The following is a 22,764-nucleotide window of genomic DNA, read 5'->3' as shown; positions in this document are numbered from 1 at the left end:
TGCCTGACTAGCGTCACGCGTCAGACCATCTTAATCGAGTGGGAGAACGTCTGTCGATGCGGCCGCTGCTATCCCGTTCGTTTGCTAACACATCGGGACCAAACATCGAGCCCCAAAATGTTTCTGTCTGCTGCTGTTCGTTCTGTAGTCTCTCACACGGTATGGCTGTGTTGTCCTTTATAACTCCGTGTAAACGTTTAATTGCTCTTTTTGATAATTCAGGGAAAAAACACTGTGTCTCCTCACAAGGGCAAGCAGCAGCGGAGGCCGCTAAGCTAACCAAGGTTGGCTAACGCTAGTATGCTAGCTAGTTTATCTTTGTGCTGTCAAACGTTTATAAGGTGATAATTGGACAAGTGAACGATGGAAAGAAAAAGTTACCATGAACAAATGCGTCTGATTAGCTTTACTATGCTCACTTAGCTAACATTGACTTCCCTTTCGATTTTTCATAGGACAATTGAACGTGTGAATTTAGCTTAGTTATTGCAGGTGTAACGTTACGTTACTGTGTAGTAACGCATTGGTATAGACGAGTCACATTCTGTATTTGGTAACTAACAGAAAACCTTCCACCCTTTGTGTGTTCCTAGAGGTTTTGATTAAAATAAAATGGTTCAGTTTTCCTTAAACAAATACATTAGACGACAGTGCAAGTGATGGTGATCATTTAAGTTAAGTTTCTTACAATTAAATAGTTGCATACCTACGTCTCCACTGTAAACAATAACATCATTCGTTTTAAGCTTTTATTAAAACTTTCCCATATGCCAGTCTTTTCCATCAGTGTCTTAAATGTAGCAAGACATACCTGCTAAAAGTCACAATCCTGTCTTCATCCTCTCATCATCCTCTCATCATCCTCTCATCATCCTCTCTGTGTTTGCAGGCCAGGCAGGTCAGAGGTCTGCATCGATCTGCTGCACGTGCCGGAGCTGGTGGCATCTTTGTGGTTAGTTAGTGTGTTTTTTTTTTTTTTTTTTTTTAAATAGTAGGCAGGCTTAATAGTATTTTTTTTTTTTTTTATTGAAGACCTCACAAATAGCTTTCAGTGGTGACCTATACATGGGGTACAGTGAATTAGCAGCGTATTCAGTATTTAGGGTCATTTTGTCAGTGTATTTAGATAGAATATCTAAGAGATATTAATATCTAAGAGAGTTTTCTGTTCTGTAACATTTGTTAGAGCTAATAAATCAGAGAGTACTTTTACATGTTACATTAATGCCACATAGTATAGAACCCAACATTGAAGAACAACTAAATTAGACATTTTTTTGGGGTGCTTAAACATCCAGGTAGTATTATCTAGATCTATTGCAAAGTCAGTTTTCCTCATTATCAACATCTATAACCTAGTCAGTCCAGCATTAATAAAGAGTATGCACATAATGTACACTGGCATTTTGTGCTATGTATTGGTTCATTATTATTTGGGGATATGTTCACTTACTTGGTGTTACAAATTGTGTCTGTAGTTTAAAAATCGATAAAATAGATCAAAATCTACTTTCTATTCGTTCTTCTATTAATTCTGTGTTTAATACGTAGGCACCTGAGGTGATCGTGGTCAATCTAAGTATCCAATAAATAGTAGTTATGTTTTTACACACATTAACAATAAAAATCTTCCACATCACAAACTTAAATCAGTCAAGCAGGTTATTTACAGCTGGTATATCATTTATGTTTATTTCAAAATCAACTGGCTTGTAAAAGTGTAAAATTGTCAGCAGTTTATTTCTGTTTCCATTCTTTAAATAATCCCAAAGGTATCAGTTTTCCAAAAGCTATTCATTTATCCTGGGAGCTGCCTCCAGAGACTTTTAGAGCCATGCTGTGCAACAAAAACATCACATGTGGCATTCACATGTAATGGAAACATGCCATGGTTTCATAATCTCTTGATAGTAAATATGTTTTTGACCACTGATTGGATGGAAAGAAAGGTTTGGCTGAATTGTCTTTGAGCCAGTCCTCTTTAGTCAGAAATGCTGTTTTTGACATCTTTAACTTTAACCATCATTGCATCTAAATTGTTGCTTTTCTTAATTGAAATTTGCTGTTCACAAGGGGGCAGTATGTGCAGAAGCAGAAATAATCTTCATCTGTGTTGAGTCTTTTCTATGGTCTGATAGTATCACCTGTTTCCCCTCTGGGCTTATGAGAAGGGTTGTTCATATTTCATCAGATACAATCAGATACGGCTCACAACCATGTTACTCATGAAAATGGTAGCTGTCAAGTTAAAATTAATATCTAATAGCAAACCTCCCATTCCTGATCGCTAGTGGATAGGATTATATAAATTGGCTGATAAATGTTATTCATTGTCATTCAACATAGTTATATTTTTGTTTTAGCACAGAGATACTCCTGACAACAACCCTGACACTCCTTTTGAGTTCACTGAGGAGAACAAGAAGGTAAGACTGGCACCTGTCTTTAGCAGTATATTTAAGGGATGCATGGATGTGTTTTTTTTTTAAGCCTCCATTAATATTCCAACTTTCCCACCTGTATTTGCTGATTCTAACATGCATTTTGTATGAATCTATATTAGCTCGGTGCTACATAGTTTTTTTTTTATGACCGCTACGGTTATGGAAGACATATCTGATAAGAGTCCCTTATCTTTAAGATAGCATCTCTTCTACTAGTTTGAGTCAGGGGAAACATTTTGCTATACTGTTTTTGTCTTTCTGAAAAGCTGAAACAAGTTAATGGGTTTTTTGTTAAATCTGTACTTTGCAAGGTACTAGACAGCAAAACACAAACACATCATCATTAATGCTAACAATGATGACTTGCAGTAACTTTAAATAAGCTCACATTTGTGGTAAAATATATATATTTTTTTTCTACAGAGGGTTGAGGCAATCATTTCAATGTATCCCGTTGGACACAAGCAAGCAGCCACCATCCCAGTGTTGGATTTAGCACAGAGGCAACATGGATGGCTTCCCATCTCTGCTATGAACAAGGCATGTTTGATTCTTCTGAAATTAGTTTTACAGCTGTATGATTACAAATTGATATTTGTAATTATAATAAAAATCAGTTCAATAAAATTTTAATAAGTCTGTACAGTAGCTATCTTTTCAGTCATGTAAGGGAACCTCATTGCATTTTTGTAATTGTTCACATTCAGGTCGCTGAGGTGTTGGAAATCCCTCCAATGAGAGTATATGAAGTAGCAACATTCTACACAATGTTTCTGCGTCAGCCCGTGGGAAAATACTTCATTCAAGTCTGCACAACAACACCCTGCATGCTCTGCAACTCAGACAGTATCCTGGAAGCCATCCAAAATAAACTGGGTAAGAGAGCCATTTTCCATTTTACAGCAAAAAAACAATAAAGGGATGAAAACACACATGAAAACAACCCTTTTTTATTATGTATATTTCAGATAAACAGAGATGGGGAACAAACATGTAAATATACAGTTCAAAGAGCTGTTCAAATAACAGCAAAAATACACATACAACTAATATCAAGCTGGATGGCTTGCTAACCTACTTCCGCATGTGTAGCATTTCTTAGTGCACAGTCATTTGTTTGTTCTTTCAAGCAACCAAACCGTGAGGTTTCCTTTTTAGCTATAAGCCACATGTGGTGTTACAGTTGTGTAGTGTTGGGTAGTATTACTTCAATTAATGAATGTGTTACCAACAGTCTACAGCTTGACAGGAGATTATGTGCATACAGTCAAACTGAATGTTTTTTTGTTTTTGGAGTCTTTTCAGTTGGAGGAAAAAAAGTATTCTTCTTTCTCATTAGTCAACATGCAACACTTCACAGTGGGAAAGCTAAAATGATTTTGCTTTGTAAAGTTATTACAACTAAAAACAATGGAAATATCCCATTTATGTAAGCATTCAGGTCCTTTGTTATTTAGTACTTGATTAAAGTGCCTTTGGCAACAGTGACAACCTAGAGTCTTGAGAATGATCCTACAAGCTTGGCACAAATTTCCTTTGGGAAATTCTCTTATTATTCTTGGCAGAATCATTCAAGCTCAGTCAGGTTGGAGGGCTGCACAGTCATTTTCAGGTCTGTCAAGAGGTACTCTATTGGGATTAGATCTGGCCTGTGGCCTGGCCCCTCCATGAGCCTTACTTTCCCAAGGTTTCTTCTGTGTTTCTTGGTGTTATGTGTTGGGTCCTCTTGGAATGCAAACCGTTAGGACAACCTGAGATCATGAGCACTTAGGATTGCACTATATTTTTATGCATCTCCTTTTTCCCTGTGTCCTGACTAGTCCCTGTTTCAGATACACACCCCACAGCATAATGCTGCCAGTCCTGTGTTTGACCAAAGTGATGGTATTAATGAGATGACACTAGGTGCATAGTTTCCTTTAGAGCTGTCATAGAAAATACTTTCATTATGGACTCCCATGGAATGACAGTCTTTCAGGTGCTTTTTACCAAACTGCTGTGGCCTGTCATGTCTTTTAGTGAGGAAGGACACCCATTAAGGCCTGATTTGTGAAGTTTTGCAGTGACTGTTGTCCTTTTAGAAGCATCTTCCATCTTCACAAAGAAACACTAAATCTACTTTATAGTGACCATTAGGCTTACCTGTTTGACCAAGACCATTTGTCTCTGATTACTGAGTTTGGAAATGGATTCATTGTAAGGTGAGTCTGAAACATTGCAAAATGTGGAAAACGTCCATGTGTCTTTACTTGTTTGTCCAAAGGTATCAAGGTTGGAGAGACTACTCAAGACAAGATGTTCACTCTAATAGAAGTGGAATGTCTAGGTGCCTGCGTGAATGCTCCAATGGTCCAGATCAATGACAACTATTATGTAAGTCTTTGCCTTCTCTGTGCAGATGGATTCCTTTCTGAGCGTTATAGCTAAATGAACAAAATTAGGTTAAAGCCTTAAATGAGGTCTGAAAAGAATGTCTGCAGAGAATACAAATCTCAGCTCTGTTTCAGGAATGCTAACATTTACTCTTTGGAAGCTAATACAGTCGTGGTAGTCTACATGTGTAATGATAAGGGGCGAAAAAAAAGAAAATGGGGGAATTAGAAACTGACAGAAAAACAGTCAGTCATAATCTAATAATCTGGCTGGAATAACGATGATGTCTTGATGAATTCAAGTTAGAGAAAGATTAGCTTTATGAGCCAGATGTGATATGAAAAGCTTGCCTTCGGGATTTGTGGTTAAACATTAGAAATTAATTCTGCACTTGCCATAAGAACTTCAGTTATTGCAAACTGAGCACAGGAGAATAGGACAGAAATGCAGTATATGTATATATATATATAATCAGCCATCAGTTACATGCATTTAATATTGTTTGTAAGAGCAGAGTTTAACAAGCATAAAGGTGATTACCTTTATATACTACATATATTACCGATATATACTACAGGTCTGTCATAAGGTAGACTAGTACTACTATGGTTATCTGATCCAAAAACAATGCCAAAGGGGATTTGAACAGAGCTGATGAATAAGGTCAGGTTTATTATCTTGCATGTAACAGTGTTTACATGTAGTTCATTAATAGAAGATAAATAAGTACTACAAACCAACAAAAGATGTGAATGGGAAATAGCTGACTGTTGCTATAAACTACTGCTTTTTTTTAGGAGGAATCACAGGGAAAGGAGTATAACGGCCTTCAGGACCTATTATCCCTGAAAGATTATTTTAAAACTAATATCATTTTGAAAAAATCTAGTCATTTTCACCAGCACTGTTCACATGATGTCTGAGTTTTCTTAAGAATAGGTTATAATCATCCCAAGTTCCTTTTAATTATAAAATAGTATTTTTAGCAGTGCTTTATAAATTTCCTTACTTTAGAATTGAATTTAATAGGGATGACAAGCTCTTTATACAAGTCCAGTGATGTAAGTCCAGCACTAGACCATTAGCATTGAAAGCCCTGCGCTGCTCATTTATTCTGCTTTCATCTTGTTTTCAGGAGGACCTTACACCAAAGGATATTGAGGATATTATTGATGAACTTAAAGCAGGTGGAGTACCACCACCAGGACCCAGGTACATACAAAAATCTCATCCTAATTCAACAATATATTTTCAGTTCCACTTGTATGTTGATTACACATTATTACACAATACATATTTTCTTTATTTTCTACAGGAGTGGGCGTTTCTCCTGTGAGCCTGCAGGAGGACTGACATCTCTGACAGGGCCTCCTACAGGACCAGGCTTTGGTGTTAGATCGGACCTGTAGATATTTTCTGGCCATCGTTTGCTTTTTTCAAAAGCAATGTGTCCCTGAAGCTGATATTATGTTTAACTCAAACATACTGTGTAAATAAAGTGTTCATGTACTTGTGCTCCAGGTGTCAGTGTGTCACTTACAGAGATTCCATCAAAGAGAAAGAAATAACTGTGAACATAAAATGGCATAGGTTATATGAAGTAGAATTTGGCCTAGAGCATCTGTCAGCTACTCTTGAACACAAAGCTTAATATACTAATACATAAAACTGAAATGATATCATAAAGATATTTTTTATATATCTGGTGTTTACCAGAATTATTATTGTGCCATGTCGTTTTGTAGATTTATAGCAGTTACGTGAGGGTATTTTCTAAACTGGGCTGTTGTACATAACCAAAATGAACTTTGGCTAAAATGATGCTGATTACTGTTGTTCTGACATGTCAAAGATAAAAAATGTTTTTATTTTGTTACGTTACCTGGTTTTACTACATGATGCTGTGCTGGAGACGATAAAAAAGGTTTTCACTGACAAGTTTATACTGGGTTTCACTTAACTATTAATTACACACTACATATTGACAAATGCAGTCTGAACAGTCATTAGTAAACCAGTAAGAATCACTGAAGATTTTGGCACATACAAAATAGCAATAATTCACCACTTGAGCCTTTTCCTACTGATCTTATTTTCCCTGTTTTGTGCGACTAGCACTTTATATCTTCCAATACCTTCCTACTCCCCAAAACAAATGATTTAATAAAATGTGGTCACAAAAATGATATTTCCAAATAAAATTTTCTGGTTAGAGTTGCTACAAATGAAACACTATAGAGTAACAATTATTTTTATTACAGATTTATCTGGGAAATGTTAAATAGTGAATGGTGCTTCACTTCTTTTCTGCAACAAACAGGTTAGTGAGGTTTAAACCCAGCAAATGTCTGGACATTGTTCTCTATTAACATGATTCTATATTGATGAATATTTTTTTAATGAAATAGTATTAAAGTGAACATTCATTGCAGCACTATTCACATATCAGCTGAACCTTGAGATGAATTCATTAACACTACCTTTGACTATGAATCAAGCCTTAAAATCTACAATATACACAGAAACTACATTTTCTATTATATTAATTGGAATCTACAACTCAAAGAAAAAACTTAAGGCTCTGGTGAGTCAAAATGTAACTACAGCCATGTTATTTTTAATTTTCTTTTTTTTTTTACTAATTGCAAATGAATACCAGATATCATCAGGGGTAATGTGGCCAGGATATTATATGATAAATCCTCTTGCCACAGACTGAAACCACCCCCCTCCCCTTCCGACGACTGGTCCTGTCATTTTCATCCCGCCCCGGTGGCGTGTTCGTGTCTAGCCGGTGCCCCTCCCCCATCTTGGTTTCTTCTTGCGACTTTGAAGCCTGCTCTGCAACATATAATAGATGCACCCTGACGCATGCGCGCAATATCCATGATGCAAATGTCACTGCGCAACCAATTCAAAGCTGACCGATACAAAGAATTGGCGGGCAAAGGGGGCGAATTGAAGGGATCAGTGTGTTAATGAAATGATGACCAAGCTATGTAGCCATGTTGAAAAGGGAGAAAAGGGTCGGTTTTCTTCTTATAACCTCAGCCGTGATCTTTCGAGAAAGTTCCCACTGACCGCAACACAGCAACGGAAAAGATGACGTCAAGTGCCCATTACTGTTCTCCCTTTCTAGTCCTTTCAGTCCACATTCACAAGCCACTCGCAGATGTCACACACGCCAGCAGCTCACAAAATGTGGCAGTACAAAGAACATCCCTCACATTAAAGGTGCGGGCTTACTCGTAGTATCAATAAAATAAGATTTAAATCGTTTTAAACGTACCCATCTACAGTCTATCCGGCAGACGGAGACCTTATAAGCTCGGTGGGGCCGAATGGTCACATGACTGTGCTCGGCCAATGAGAACGAGCCTTGCATGTTTTGCTAGGCTTTTCTCGGAGAGGACGGGCGACGAACGACTGGGATGTTTTCAAAAGCTGCGATGAACGTCACACAGCCGTAGGCTACGGTTAACGTCCAATAATTAGGAAATAACTGATTATATTGCGCAATATTCACATATAGCTGAACCCGAATGAGTCGGTGGGAACGTGTAACCCAGTGTGAAGGTAAGTGCAAAACAAGGTTTGTTGTTTGATTGTGTCGGATCACGAGGGCTAAAAATCCTAGTTAACGTTAGCCATTTGGCTACAGCGAGCAGGCTAACGTTAAGCTAACTTGACGTAAACTGCGTGCGAAAATGGACTGTTATGTGTTCGCGTGTGCTTGGTATAGTTAGCTGTGTGCCACGTGCGTTAACGTTACACACATTGGGTACGTTTATCTGCGCTAAACTTCAATTTCACGCGTGTCTTGCGTTGAACAAGTCGTTGCGTTTTGGGAGCGAGCATGCAGAGAGCGGATAGGAAAATGTCGGGGCGAAGCAGAGTGAGCCGTGTTAGCCCCAGCCAGCCAGCGAGGCTGTGCCAGGCTGGAAAAGAGCTTGCTAGCTAGCTAGATTATAAGGCTGGGGAGGGGGAATCGTTGTGAGGGCAGTGAAGGGGCTGCAATAGGCTTTTGTCTCCGGCTGTACTGCGCTCTTGTGTTGAATACTGCCCTTAAAGCATAAACCCTGAACTTTAAATCCTTAAACGGTGGTCACATAGTGACATTAAACAACATTATTGCCAATGGAAACCATTTCAGGACATACTAATAATGATACATTATGTTTGCTAACCATAGCCAAGTTGAAATTTTAGCGCTCAACAACATATTGCTGGCTGTGTATTGACGGCAAGCACGAGCGACATTGCTGTGAGGTGGGTGGTGGTGTCTGCAATGATCTGCCCATCGCCTCCTTCTATTTACACCCTGCACAGTTGTAGATATTATAACTATCAAATCTAATTTCAAAAATAGTTATGATTTGCTAATGCAAGCGAGGAACTAGCATAGCTTCAATAACCAGGAGCTTTTGCGCCTCCCAGCCAATGACTGTGACATGTTGGGGGTGTGTTGCTTGGTACAAAAGCTGCCTGTTTTTAGATGGCTGTCCGTGCAACGACCGCTCTGAACCAACAAAACGTCAGCCTGTGATTTAAAATACCTCAAGTTAAAGTGCTGTTTCACAGACAGCAATTCTGAACACATAAATTAACCTTTTCAAAACCTTGTACATGCCAGAAGTGCACCAAATCATGCTAGTATAGTTATCTAAAATGCTGCTCACCTCATAAATACGCATTCGTATATTCAGAAATTATACATGTAACATAGATATAACTATATAAGCAATAAGTGAAAATAAAGGATAAACTGTGTTGTTGTTTGAATCTTATAAGAACTTTATTTTGCCTACTGCAGTTAGATGTTAAATGCATCTCACAAACAGGCAGAGAAGGCATAATAGTCTACAGCCATGTTAATATGATGAAATTGTTTACAAAATACTTATATTGTAATGCCCACATTGATAAAAAAGAAGACTGTTATGTCAGCAATACTTAAGAGAACATACCAGGATGGCTGAACGATTCTTTCATGAACAAGATTGTTGACAAAAAGAAATTCCTCTTAAAAATCGGTAGTAAAAATTCTTAACCCATGGTCTTTCTGGACCATATGTTCTATAAAATTAACGTTTAATGCAATGTCTGCTATGATGTCAAAGAATACAACAGATCTCTTAAATATTTCCTGAATAAAATTTGTAATGAAATGGGATTACATAATTCAGTGAGTTTTAATTTAATGTACTTAATCCAGTATTCAGTGACTTGCAAATATTGCTAAAGCATGCTAGACATAGCCACAGTTGTAAAGAAGCTAAGACTGATTTTATATTTATATTTAAAATAGATATCTCAGTCTTTGCATATTACCATAATGCTATTTCAGGTGCTAGCATGATGTCTGCCACCAGAGCTGATGGTCTACACAGCAAATTTATAGTTAATTGCCTCTTTGCCATTGGAACAGCAGAATTTTCGTTAAAGTGCCAGTGTCATGACATTGTCACTTCATCAAATGTTTTATGGGGTTGTTGTCAGTAGTAGGCATTGTTTTCTTGTCTATGGGTTTATGGTTATACCCTAATACACAAAGACAATTCCAAAAAGAAAGAACACAAGTGAAGTTAAGTGAGGGAGGTTACCAACTAGGGTGCATCAGATGATAATTTGGCTGTGAATCACGACACTGCTAAAGGTTGTAGTGGGAGAATAGGCATAGGCTTAGGTGAAATAATTATTACTGTCATAAACCACCATACTATTTTCTTGCAGTGCATTATTGATAACTTGCCATCAGTACTGTACCATTTTTGTTGTGTCATTGGAATATTTAGCTTTCTGGCAGTTCATTCATCTGTCATTTTCCAGGCCTTTAACACTGAAATGATTACACATGCTTTTTTTGCCCATTATGTATAGGAAAGAGTTTCTTTGCTGGTTACATTAATCTCTGAGAAGGGGGAGATTGAAATGGCTGCAGTAGGGCTGCTTGATTGTGGGGGGAAAAAAATCATAATTACGATTATTATGGTCAGTATTGAACTCACAAATATACAAATACACAATTACTCATTGACTTTGGAAACGTGTTGCATTTATTGAATAAAACAAAACACCTTCAGTAGGTTGAAAAGTCTGGTGTAGACACCACCGTGCAGCAACACATAATACGTTTTTAATCAACATCAGATTCCTTGAATTCTGTTTCCAGAAAACAGAATTGGTTCTAGCTTTTTTTTTTGCTAACCAAACGCTTATGCTGTTTGTATCTCTCCTTACACTCTCTTCACTCTTTCTCATTCTTAAATAACACCAGATATCACGGACACGACTTGTTTTGCTGACAGCATAGACAAGGGGTACCCAACCCATGTTCCTTGAGGGCCACTGTCCTGCTTGTTTTCCTCCTCTCCAATTTCCTACCCATGGCTGATTACCTGGATCAGATATGTTCAGGCAAAGAAAGTTAGTATCTCAGTCGTGGACTGGAGTTGGGCACCTCTGATATACTGAGTTTGGGTTTGAGGGAGGGTACATAATTTAAAACACAAGACAAAATATGCAAAAAAGAAAATGTAGCAAAGTAATCCTTTTAACTTTGTTTTTGTAATCGTTTGGTGCCAAAATCAAAATTAGAATCAGTTAATTGCACAGCTTTACACTGCAGTGGGATTTTATGTCATGTCATATGTATTCTTGTGTTGAATATTGTCACTAAGACATGAACCCTGAACTTTACATCCCTGAATGCTGGCTACACAGTGACATTAAACACCTATTTACTTGTGTAAAACGTTTAGTAACCTTAGACAAATTGAAAGTTTTAGTAATCAGAAACATAACCAACATTTGCCTAGGGTTGGGTGGGGTCTTCTGCAATGACATATTCAATGCCATTGTTTATTTCCACCCAGTGTGGTGGCATTGTAACTATCAAATCTAGTGTAAAATATAGTTATGATGCAAAAAGAAAGAACTAGCAGAGCTTGAGCTTTTGTACCTCCCAGCCTACGACTGTGGCATGTTGAGGATGCATTGCATGGTTCAAAATCTGCCTGTTTTGCAACAACCTCTCCAAACCAACAAAACATCGTCTCTGATCTAAAATTAAAAAGTTCAAGTGCTATTTTGGGCATTCTGAATTTATACACACCTAATTAGACCTTTTCAAGGAAGCTTTAGAGCATTTTACATACATATAACTATGGGCAATGTCATCATAGAAAAGAAAGCACACTCTTTCCTTTTCTAAAATATCTGTGCACATTTAGCCCTGTTGCTCTGTGGAAGATTCTGGTTATCATGCTTTGGCTCCTTCTGCTGTCTGTGTGGCCTATCCACTCTGCTCAACAGGCAGCAAAGATGCATGTCAAATGGCATGTGCTGCAACTTAGCATTGAGGTAGTACCTCTCTGAAAAGGTAGGATTTAGTACAGTGTCACTGTACTCTAATACAGTGGTACTGCAGTATAATTTAAGACCATTGGATGTTTATACATGGTTGGTGTGTATATGTGGTTAAGGACATTGTTCAGCTATAGTATATGTCATACCGTTTCAAAAAATAGGTGAAAGTATGTAAACACTAGGGCTGTGGGTATAGGACTAACAATTAATTGCTAGCCTGTTGGTAATTTAAGAGGTAATCACTGCACATCACTATATAATGCTAAAAAATAATAAAAAAAATACAATGACTTTCTTTTGAAGCCTACAATGATTGTTTTCTAGGACCGAAAGTCTACAAAATTAAAATGTTCAAATTTAAATTCAGTGGGACAAAGTAAATTGACACAAGATTGAACTAGAGAATGGTTTGCATTTTCTCTTCAAAGCTTACTTCGATGATGTATCTGTTATGAAAATTACCAGCTGTTTTTACTGTTCAAAATTTCTCTTCTCCAAACTCCAGCAGCTAATGCTCTCTGAGCTGCAGGTTTTGTCTAGCAGTTTTAATGGCATTGATAGGTTCATAATGTTGTATTTTATAATTATATATCAAGTACTGCCATGTGGTACTACAACTGTTGCTAAATTTTGCCTTCATAGTCAGTTTGTTGGCTGTCATGGCCAACTGACTAATTCCACCATTAAATATACAAGGTGATTTCCACAACAGGCAATATCCAAACTTTATTTGATAACTTTCAGTTTCATAGGACATTAGGTAAGTATCATATTGGAAGTCCAGAATATTCTCATAACAGAATATGACCACTTGTTCTGTGAAAGTGCAGTACTTTCATCAGAGCTGGTACTGGTGAAGTTAATTCCCTCCTTCTCATTTCTAGCAGTGTCATTTTGATCTAGCTTTTGTTTTCTCAAAGCTTTTTCTTGCTCTATTACCTTGTATTACTCATTTACCTCAGATAATAGTTTTGTTTAGATTGCTTACCCACACTACATGTGCAAATCTTTTCACTTGGTGTGACACTGGCTTGTTGGCACAACCTCGAGAGATGCTGTAAGCATTTTTAAATAGCCTAAAATGAATTGACTGTAATTGTTGTGATGTACATATGAGCAAGATAAGAATAGTTGCATACTGGAGTTTGAGATTGTATTACATATAGTAAGTTAATGACCCTTAGACCATTTTCCTCCAAAATGCAGTTGGCCACTGGATCTGGATTTATTTTTATTTTTTTTAAAACTTGGTTTTATGATATACTATGATTTTTTTTTTTTTTTTTTTTTAAATCTGTGGTGAAATACACACATTTTAATAATTCACTGATTTATTCATAGAAAAATAAAATGAAGTAATATAAGCAAACATGGACAATATTTGCAAGTTACTTCACGAAAACAAGTTATTTGCATTTGTACATGGTGTTTAAATTTTGCTAAAATTATTAGCCCACTCTAAAGTGGATAATTGACAATATTCTGAAGAACATTTTTTCTGTCAGTATTGGGGATGCACATTGCCAGGATTCATCCTCAAATCACACCCATATACTCCATGTGGAGTGACAGGTCTGGATGCCCAAATGAGGTTTTCTTTGAATATTTGCCAGATCAAGAAAATCAGATGAGGTGGTGTGGGTCTGCAGTCGCATCAGCTTTTTTATGTGCATTCCAGGCTGATGTTCATGGAAGCATGAGGAGAGTGCAAAAAAAAAAAAACGCCTTAAGAGGTGTATAATGGTTAGTTTAAAAGGATTATATTATGTGTGTGTGTGTGTTGTGTGTATATATATATATATATATATATATATATATATATATATATATATATATATATATATATATATATATATATATATATGGAGCTGGGAAACCATGACTGTTACGGCCTTTCCAGATGGACTGTAAGCCTCTTACTTCAAGAATAGGGTATTGACCAAGGTGCCATACAGAAGGAATAGTTATGTAAGGCCATATACTGTATCTGCATAGTATAGTCATGAGTTTAACTAGCTATATGTTTTCATTTCTGTGTACTAGCTCTAATATTTGTAATCTTGCAGCGTTTCATTAGTAACACAGGGCTAGTATGGTTTCTGATTGTAATAAAGCTATGAAATAATTAAAACATTTTCTGTTTATTCAAACATAATGCAGTTCCTTGTTTTGAGTGATCACACAAGGGTTGTATCTTCAGGGAAACCCCCTTAAACGGTCAAAGTTTTTCTTTTACTCTTCCCCTTTAGCAAACTGCCTGTTCAGTGTTGTCAATTTTCTGCTGATAATCATTGACAGATGTGTAGCTCTTATTTAGGAATCCTTCAAATGTGGTAATGTTGAAGGTAGATCGGCCAAGAAGGGAGAGTAAAATTTTAGAACATTTGTAATAATACATTGAAAAAATCCTGAACCAAAAAGAGCCAAAGGCCGAAATCATCTTTCCTTTGTATTACTGCCTTTTAATCCTTTTAACTTTGTTTTTGTAATCGTTTGGTGCCAAAATCAAAATTAGAATCAGTTAATTGCACAGCTTTACACTGCAGTGGGATTTTATGTCATGTCATATGTATTCTTGTGTTGAATATTGTCACTAAGACATGAACCCTGAACTTTACATCCCTGAATGCTGGCTACACAGTGACATTAAACACCTATTTACTTGTGTAAAACGTTTAGTAACCTTAGACAAATTGAAAGTTTTAGTAATCAGAAACATAACCAACATTTGCCTAGGGTTGGGTGGGGTCTTCTGCAATGACATATTCAATGCCATTGTTTATTTCCACCCAGTGTGGTGGCATTGTAACTATCAAATCTAGTGTAAAATATAGTTATGATGCAAAAAGAAAGAACTAGCAGAGCTTGAGCTTTTGTACCTCCCAGCCTACGACTGTGGCATGTTGAGGATGCATTGCATGGTTCAAAATCTGCCTGTTTTGCAACAACCTCTCCAAACCAACAAAACATCGTCTCTGATCTAAAATTAAAAAGTTCAAGTGCTATTTTGGGCATTCTGAATTTATACACACCTAATTAGACCTTTTCAAGGAAGCTTTAGAGCATTTTACATACATATAACTATGGGCAATGTCATCATAGAAAAGAAAGCACACTCTTTCCTTTTCTAAAATATCTGTGCACATTTAGCCCTGTTGCTCTGTGGAAGATTCTGGTTATCATGCTTTGGCTCCTTCTGCTGTCTGTGTGGCCTATCCACTCTGCTCAACAGGCAGCAAAGATGCATGTCAAATGGCATGTGCTGCAACTTAGCATTGAGGTAGTACCTCTCTGAAAAGGTAGGATTTAGTACAGTGTCACTGTACTCTAATACAGTGGTACTGCAGTATAATTTAAGACCATTGGATGTTTATACATGGTTGGTGTGTATATGTGGTTAAGGACATTGTTCAGCTATAGTATATGTCATACCGTTTCAAAAAATAGGTGAAAGTATGTAAACACTAGGGCTGTGGGTATAGGACTAACAATTAATTGCTAGCCTGTTGGTAATTTAAGAGGTAATCACTGCACATCACTATATAATGCTAAAAAATAATAAAAAAAATACAATGACTTTCTTTTGAAGCCTACAATGATTGTTTTCTAGGACCGAAAGTCTACAAAATTAAAATGTTCAAATTTAAATTCAGTGGGACAAAGTAAATTGACACAAGATTGAACTAGAGAATGGTTTGCATTTTCTCTTCAAAGCTTACTTCGATGATGTATCTGTTATGAAAATTACCAGCTGTTTTTACTGTTCAAAATTTCTCTTCTCCAAACTCCAGCAGCTAATGCTCTCTGAGCTGCAGGTTTTGTCTAGCAGTTTTAATGGCATTGATAGGTTCATAATGTTGTATTTTATAATTATATATCAAGTACTGCCATGTGGTACTACAACTGTTGCTAAATTTTGCCTTCATAGTCAGTTTGTTGGCTGTCATGGCCAACTGACTAATTCCACCATTAAATATACAAGGTGATTTCCACAACAGGCAATATCCAAACTTTATTTGATAACTTTCAGTTTCATAGGACATTAGGTAAGTATCATATTGGAAGTCCAGAATATTCTCATAACAGAATATGACCACTTGTTCTGTGAAAGTGCAGTACTTTCATCAGAGCTGGTACTGGTGAAGTTAATTCCCTCCTCCTCATTTCTAGCAGTGTCATTTTGATCTAGCTTTTGTTTTCTCAAAGCTTTTTCTTGCTCTATTACCTTGTATTACTCATTTACCTCAGATAATAGTTTTGTTTAGATTGCTTACCCACACTACATGTGCAAATCTTTTCACTTGGTGTGACACTGGCTTGTTGGCACAACCTCGAGAGATGCTGTAAGCATTTTTAAATAGCCTAAAATGAATTGACTGTAATTGTTGTGATGTACATATGAGCAAGATAAGAATAGTTGCATACTGGAGTTTGAGATTGTATTACATATAGTAAGTTAATGACCCTTAGACCATTTTCCTCCAAAATGCAGTTGGCCACTGGATCTGGATTTATTTTTATTTTTTTTAAAACTTGGTTTTATGATATACTATGATTTTTTTTTTTTTTTTTTTTTAAATCTGTGGTGAAATACACACATTTTAATAATTCACTGATTTATTCATAGAAAAATAAAATGAAGTAATATAAGCAAACATGGACAATATTTGCAAGTTACTTCACGAAAACAAGTTATTTGCATTTGTACATGGTGTTTAAATTTTGCTAAAATTATTAGCCCACTCTAAAGTGGATAATTGACAATATTCTGAAGAACATTTTTTCTGTCAGTATTGGGGATGCACATTGCCAGGATTCATCCTCAAATCACACCCATATACTCCATGTGGAGTGACAGGTCTGGATGCCCAAATGAGGTTTTCTTTGAATATTTGCCAGATCAAGAAAATCAGATGAGGTGGTGTGGGTCTGCAGTCGCATCAGCTTTTTTATGTGCATTCCAGGCTGATGTTCATGGAAGCATGAGGAGAGTGCAAAAAAAAAAAAAACGCCTTAAGAGGTGTATAATGGTTAGTTTAAAAGGATTATATTATGTGTGTGTGTGTGTTGTGTGTATATATGTATATATATATATATATGTATATATATATATATATATATATATATATATATATATATATATATGGAGCTGGGAAACCATGACTGTTACGGCCTTTCCAGATGGACTGTAAGCCTCTTACTTCAAGAATAGGGTATTGACCAAGGTGCCATACAGAAGGAATAGTTATGTAAGGCCATATACTGTATCTGCATAGTATAGTCATGAGTTTAACTAGCTATATGTTTTCATTTCTGTGTACTAGCTCTAATATTTGTAATCTTGCAGCGTTTCATTAGTAACACAGGGCTAGTATGGTTTCTGATTGTAATAAAGCTATGAAATAATTAAAACATTTTCTGTTTATTCAAACATAATGCAGTTCCTTGTTTTGAGTGATCACACAAGGGTTGTATCTTCAGGGAAACCCCCTTAAACGGTCAAAGTTTTTCTTTTACTCTTCCCCTTTAGCAAACTGCCTGTTCAGTGTTGTCAATTTTCTGCTGATAATCATTGACAGATGTGTAGCTCTTATTTAGGAATCCTTCAAATGTGGTAATGTTGAAGGTAGATCGGCCAAGAAGGGAGAGTAAAATTTTAGAACATTTGTAATAATACATTGAAAAAATCCTGAACCAAAAAGAGCCAAAGGCCGAAATCATCTTTCCTTTGTATTACTGCCTGTATCACTTTCACTTCAGCTTGTCGACCACATTCATTGTGTTGCGGTTCAAACAAGTGTGTGTGGGGGGTGGGGGGGCACCAGTGCAGTTAATGATATGAAGTCCCTCTATCCAAGCCTCAGGCTATCTGCAGTTTTCCCCATCAGCCAAGTATTTTCGACTTTGAGAGGCTAAGCAAGTGTGCATTTGTGTGTGAAGAGGGTGCAGCCTTGTGATTACACATGTGGTAACCTTTGCCAGCATCTGAATGCGTGCATAGTGCTGTTTTAGTTTGGTACGTTGAGTGCAGTATCTCTGCGTATAATGGCTGATGTTGCCTTGATAAGCCACCATGTGCTTTAAATGATTGGCAATTTAGAGAGTTTGTGACCTTCTTACAGGACTCTGAATGCAGCATGGCACCGGAAGGAAGGCAAAGCTAGGCTGCAACATTACACTGTTCTAGCTTTCTAATTCAAAATGATCTCCTAAAATGTTCTTTTATAAATGAGTGAGAGAGAAAACCGTGTCTGCTGATAGTTTAGGGCAAAAAGGCAATTTGACAATAAGTGAGTGGTTTGAATTCTTCATTTCTGGGCTGCTTTTACTTTACTGATGCCAAAGAAAAGCGGTCATATCCTGTTTACTCTGGCTCTGTTAGTGACCATGGCCTGGGAAGCCTGAGGACCCTACAAAATATGTTAATGAGTGTTGCATTCACAGCACAGTTTTTGTCTGTCATTTGATGGAATCTGTTGCATTTCGCTTTTCTCTGTGGAATTAAACGTTATTTTTCTGACCTGAACATCTTCCAGAAATGTGGTCAAATTTGCTTAATAACTGACAGTGGTATGATTTATTATTCATGCTGCTTCAGTGCTGTCCATGTGCTTGGGCAGCGCTTGTTCCTGTTTACATGTAGGTTTAGATGTAAGCTCAAGACAGCACTGTCATGTCTAAGGCATTCTAAGTCAGCTGTGAATGTTATTAGGGAAGTAACATAGTGTACTCTAACAAATAGACACTTCTGTCAGACATATTTATTGCTTTTAAGCTTAGTGTTTTATCAGTTTTGTATTATGTCCTGAACATGTTTGGTTACTGCATTTGATTCAAGTTAGGCCTTGTTATTGTTTCTCTACAGTTTAAATGAATGTAAAAATAGTTCAGATTAGATTACTTCAATTGCATGCTACATGTAAAGCTGCCCTTCTTAGTGACTAATTTTAAATATCATAAAGGAATCGTAATAATGAGTTTAGTCAACATTTAAACAGAAGTCAAGGGAAAAGCTCAGGAATAAGAGGTAAATGACTCACTTTTCTGTAGAATATTTAAAGATCTCATCCCTAATCAGAAGTTTCTTGTCATTTCAGTCCAAAAAAAAATGTGATAATTAGTGACAACACTGGGGTGATTTATATGACATCAATATTAACATGCTAATGAACCATCATTTAGCATTACTGAGAGTTCTACTGTGTCCTTGCTGTGTAATGGATTTGTTGGAGTAGTTGTCTCACATTTGGCTCTGGCTCTATTTTTGACCTGCTGTCCTCCCTGAATAAAACATTGAAAAATATTGGTGTATATACACATTAGCTTCATAAAGTGTTCAGACACTTTGTGTTGTATATGTAAAAAAAACTACCCTTCAATCTACATTTAGTAACCTATAATCATAATGATGAAACTGTAAAGATAAATTGGTAAAAAATCAAAACTGCAGTCTTCAGACTCTTAAGGAATTCAGACTCTTAATTGAGTTCTTTATCTAAGCCCATTTGGCAGCAATTAGTTCTAAGTTTTCTCTCCACAGATGTTCTGTTGGGTCTCAGTCTAGGCTTTGGCTGGGCTACTCAAAGACATTCAGAGACGTGACTCAAAGCTGATCCATTGTTGTCTCGGCTGTTTGCTCTAGGTCATTATTCTGCTGAAAGGTGAACCATCACCTCAGTCTCAGGTCACAGAACTCTGAAACAGGTTTTTCTCCAAGCACCTTCCTGGTTTTGGCTGGGATTTTCCTTCCCTGAGTTCTGACAGGTCTCACTGCCACCAAGAAACAGCAGAGAAAGCCCCCCAATAAGCCTCCCTTAGAATGACGGTGTCCCCACCATAGGGATGCTTCGCCATAGGGACAGTGTCAGCTGGATGATGTGCACATCTTCCTTGTGGCAGGTTCTTCTGTCTCTGCAAAGGACTGAAGCTCAGTTAAAGTGACAAGTGGGTTTTTGGTCACCTCCCTGCTCTTGTTACCCAGTTACTCATGAAGAGCCAGACTTCTTCCAGTTATTGAAGCCATTCTCAGCTTTAGAAAAGGTTTTATACCTTCATTGATGCCACAAAATTTAATCGCAAAGGTTTATAGAGAGTTCCTTGGACGTCTTACCTTGGTTTTTGTCCTGACATGCAGTGTGAGTTGTGGGATTGATTGACTGATTGATTTTAATAAATTAGCAAAAATATCACAAAAAATGTTTTCACATTACCATTATGAATTATGGCATGGATTATTAAGTGTTGTCTAGAGGACCAAATGTTGATTATCTTCATTTAAAATGACATTTGCCACACAAGTTATTGTTAAAACTATCTGAAGACTTTCTGCTCCCACTGTATATTTAGAGCAACCTTTTGTGAGAACAGTTAACCCCTAGTGGCTCTGTTTACTTAGCAGTTTGGGAAATGTCTTGTGCCTGCAGCTGCATCACAATAAGACCTTCCAGTTATGCTAATGGGTAAAATGTCATGTATTTATATGACTGTAAAAGCTTTAAAATACCATTTTGACCCTATATTTAGAGCAGGGTTGGTATATTTGAATACATCTGTTTTTTTTCTATTATCAGACAAACATGTGCTCATGCCTTAAATAGAAATGTTGAATCCTAATTGGTGTAGATATTGATATGTCAGAAACAGTGATGACTTTAGAAATACATCAACTCTTAAATTCTAGTATGACTGGAAATGGTACTGTGAATGAGCTGTTGCCTTTGGGCAAGAGTAGCAGTTTTTTTATTTTGCTGTGCATTAATAGAAGGTTAGAGCAGACCAGAAAATATTGCTCAATTGAAACAGAAACTTATGCAGGAAAAGCAAACATGCCAAAAATATCAGTGGTTCCAGCTCCTTGACTGTGCATATTTCTTGTGCTATGATTGTATGTATGGTTGTAATTTGTATGCACTGTTAATGATATGACCTTTCTGACCTTTGCAAATGGAAAATTATATTTTTCCTTCAGTTAATCAAGAAAATAACCTACAGTTACCTATAAATAACTTACAAAAAATATGATCATTTTTAGAGCCGAAAGAACTTTGGCACATCCTTGTTTTAAAAATTATTTTTTTTAATGGTGGCCTACTTAATTCTATTAGTTTCTTTCTTTTTGTTTTCTTGCTTACTCGTGACCATGCACTGTTATTAGGAACAGTTTTTATCCTGGTACCATTGTGCAACAAGGACACAGTCAAATGTTTTTTATTAATGTGCACAATAAAGCAGTAGTACATGAGCTGCTGATTGTGTTCTGTAGACAGTATGACTTGTTCATCTGCACCATCTTAAAAGCCGAATGGTAAGTAGGGTTAGGATTAGAAACTGCCACTGACTGTAATGCTGCCTGACTGTTGATCAAAGAACATGTTTGCGCAGTCGTTGGCTTATTCCTGCCAGTCTGAACACAGAGATGCTTTGTTAACCTTTGCATGCCGGCCTCGCCGAGACTCTGGCACTCAGGCGCTGCAAAGCTACATTTTTGGCACAGCTCGAGCAGCCGTGTTGTCATTCCTGTGATCGGATCGACATCTCATCGGGCCTAATAGGATGTGGCAGGTGTAGATGGAGTTACGTCGTGAATGTCTTAATGAAAACTGAGACATTTTCTTCATGCTTGATTATTAAGACTGGTTGTTACTCATATGTAACACATATGGGAAAATGGGAGTTCTTCGTAGTTAGCTGCTAATGTTTAGTTTCATGGGTGGCTTCTTTGCTTCTAGTCTTAAACCATGGACCACAACTTGAAAAAGTGGTGGGTGTTATTTTAGGAGAGGGAAATGTGTCTAAAGATGACCTGGGAATTATGTTAACTTCATTCAAAATATTATATTTTTGAGTTTATACTTTGTGATAGCATATTAGTTATAATATTAACTGTGCTTTTTAAATAAAAACATAATAAAATTAGAAGCATACCTGGCAATTACAGCATACTGTAATTTGTGCCAGTTCCAGTATTTTAGTTTTTAATTCAATTTTTCATCTCCAGTTTGGATATTTAAGATTCCTTGTAAGCTAAACAGAAACAGTTCCCCAGTGTTTGCTAAAGTCATGTGATCTTGACTGTGGTGAAAATTAGAACAAGGCCTACGCCTAGGTCCTAACCTTTGCTCTGATCCCTCCTTCACCCTCTCCCATCTTTTTAACCCATAACCAGCAGTGAAGGCTTCATTGTTCTTGTCTGCTGCTTGGGCATCTGATTATTAACCTACATTCAGAGCAGCAGCAATGGTCTTCTTAAGGCTCTCAGACCAGTCTAGTGGTCATGTTTCAGTAAAGCCTAGCCTTATTTTCCTGCCAAAATAAAGCTAACCTTATTGATGGCTCTCACAGGCAAATATTAGGCTGTTTTGTGAGGCTTTTGATTTCTTTGTGAGCCCTGCCCTAAGCCTATCCCTTGTAAAGTGAGGGTTATTCCTGTTTTATGGAAGCTTTTAAGGCTGTGAACAGTTCAGCACGCAATCTTATATAAGAATACACATTTAGGACACATGAAGTGCATTATGTGTGAGTCTTAAAACAGCTTAATGCTTGGATTAAAATGAATTAAACCAAAATATTTTGCATCCTA

The 22,764-nt window shown here is 36.9% G+C and overlaps 2 protein-coding genes and 1 long non-coding RNA gene across 4 annotated transcripts in view; 2 read left to right on the top strand and 1 right to left on the bottom strand.

Annotated features, from left to right (window-relative positions):
* The first annotated feature begins 4 nt into the window (after nt 1-4).
* On the top strand, nt 5-6,331 carry ndufv2 (NADH:ubiquinone oxidoreductase core subunit V2). The gene is made up of 8 exons (XM_026313435.2): nt 5-159; nt 890-952; nt 2,364-2,426; nt 2,868-2,984; nt 3,152-3,320; nt 4,708-4,817; nt 5,953-6,029; nt 6,133-6,331. Exons 1-8 carry the CDS (start codon nt 118-120, stop codon nt 6,224-6,226), a joined length of 735 nt encoding a protein of 244 aa, XP_026169220.1. The 5' UTR covers nt 5-117; the 3' UTR covers nt 6,227-6,331.
* On the bottom strand, nt 3,379-8,144 carry LOC117152753 (uncharacterized). The gene is made up of 2 exons (XR_004463288.1): nt 8,107-8,144; nt 3,379-7,658 (listed from the first exon to the last, which is right to left on the bottom strand). It is a non-coding gene; the product is annotated as an uncharacterized LOC117152753 (long non-coding RNA).
* Nucleotides 8,145-8,226: 82 nt separating this feature from the next.
* Nucleotides 8,227-22,764, top strand: part of ankrd12 (ankyrin repeat domain 12) — a 35,624-nt gene continuing 21,086 nt past the window's right edge. For both annotated transcript variants that reach the window (XM_026313433.2, XM_026313431.2), the window contains exon 1: nt 8,227-8,393. The gene's annotated coding sequence lies outside the window, so the exon portion shown is untranslated. The remainder of the gene's footprint in view (nt 8,394-22,764) is intronic.

The sequence above is a fragment of the Mastacembelus armatus genome, chromosome 17 (genome assembly GCF_900324485.2).
Source record: "Mastacembelus armatus chromosome 17, fMasArm1.2, whole genome shotgun sequence".
Taxonomy (NCBI): domain Eukaryota; kingdom Metazoa; phylum Chordata; class Actinopteri; order Synbranchiformes; family Mastacembelidae; genus Mastacembelus; species Mastacembelus armatus.
This window is presented reverse-complemented; position numbering and strand designations above follow the sequence as displayed.

Coding starts and splice junctions, on each gene's coding strand:
- ndufv2 (XM_026313435.2), top strand. CDS start 118: ATGTTTCTGTCTGCTGCTGTTCGTTCTGTAGTCTCTCACACG. Junction 2,985..3,151: donor CCATCTCTGCTATGAACAAG/GCATGTTTGATT, acceptor GTTCACATTCAG/GTCGCTGAGGTGTTGGAAAT. Junction 4,818..5,952: donor AGATCAATGACAACTATTAT/GTAAGTCTTTGC, acceptor TCTTGTTTTCAG/GAGGACCTTACACCAAAGGA.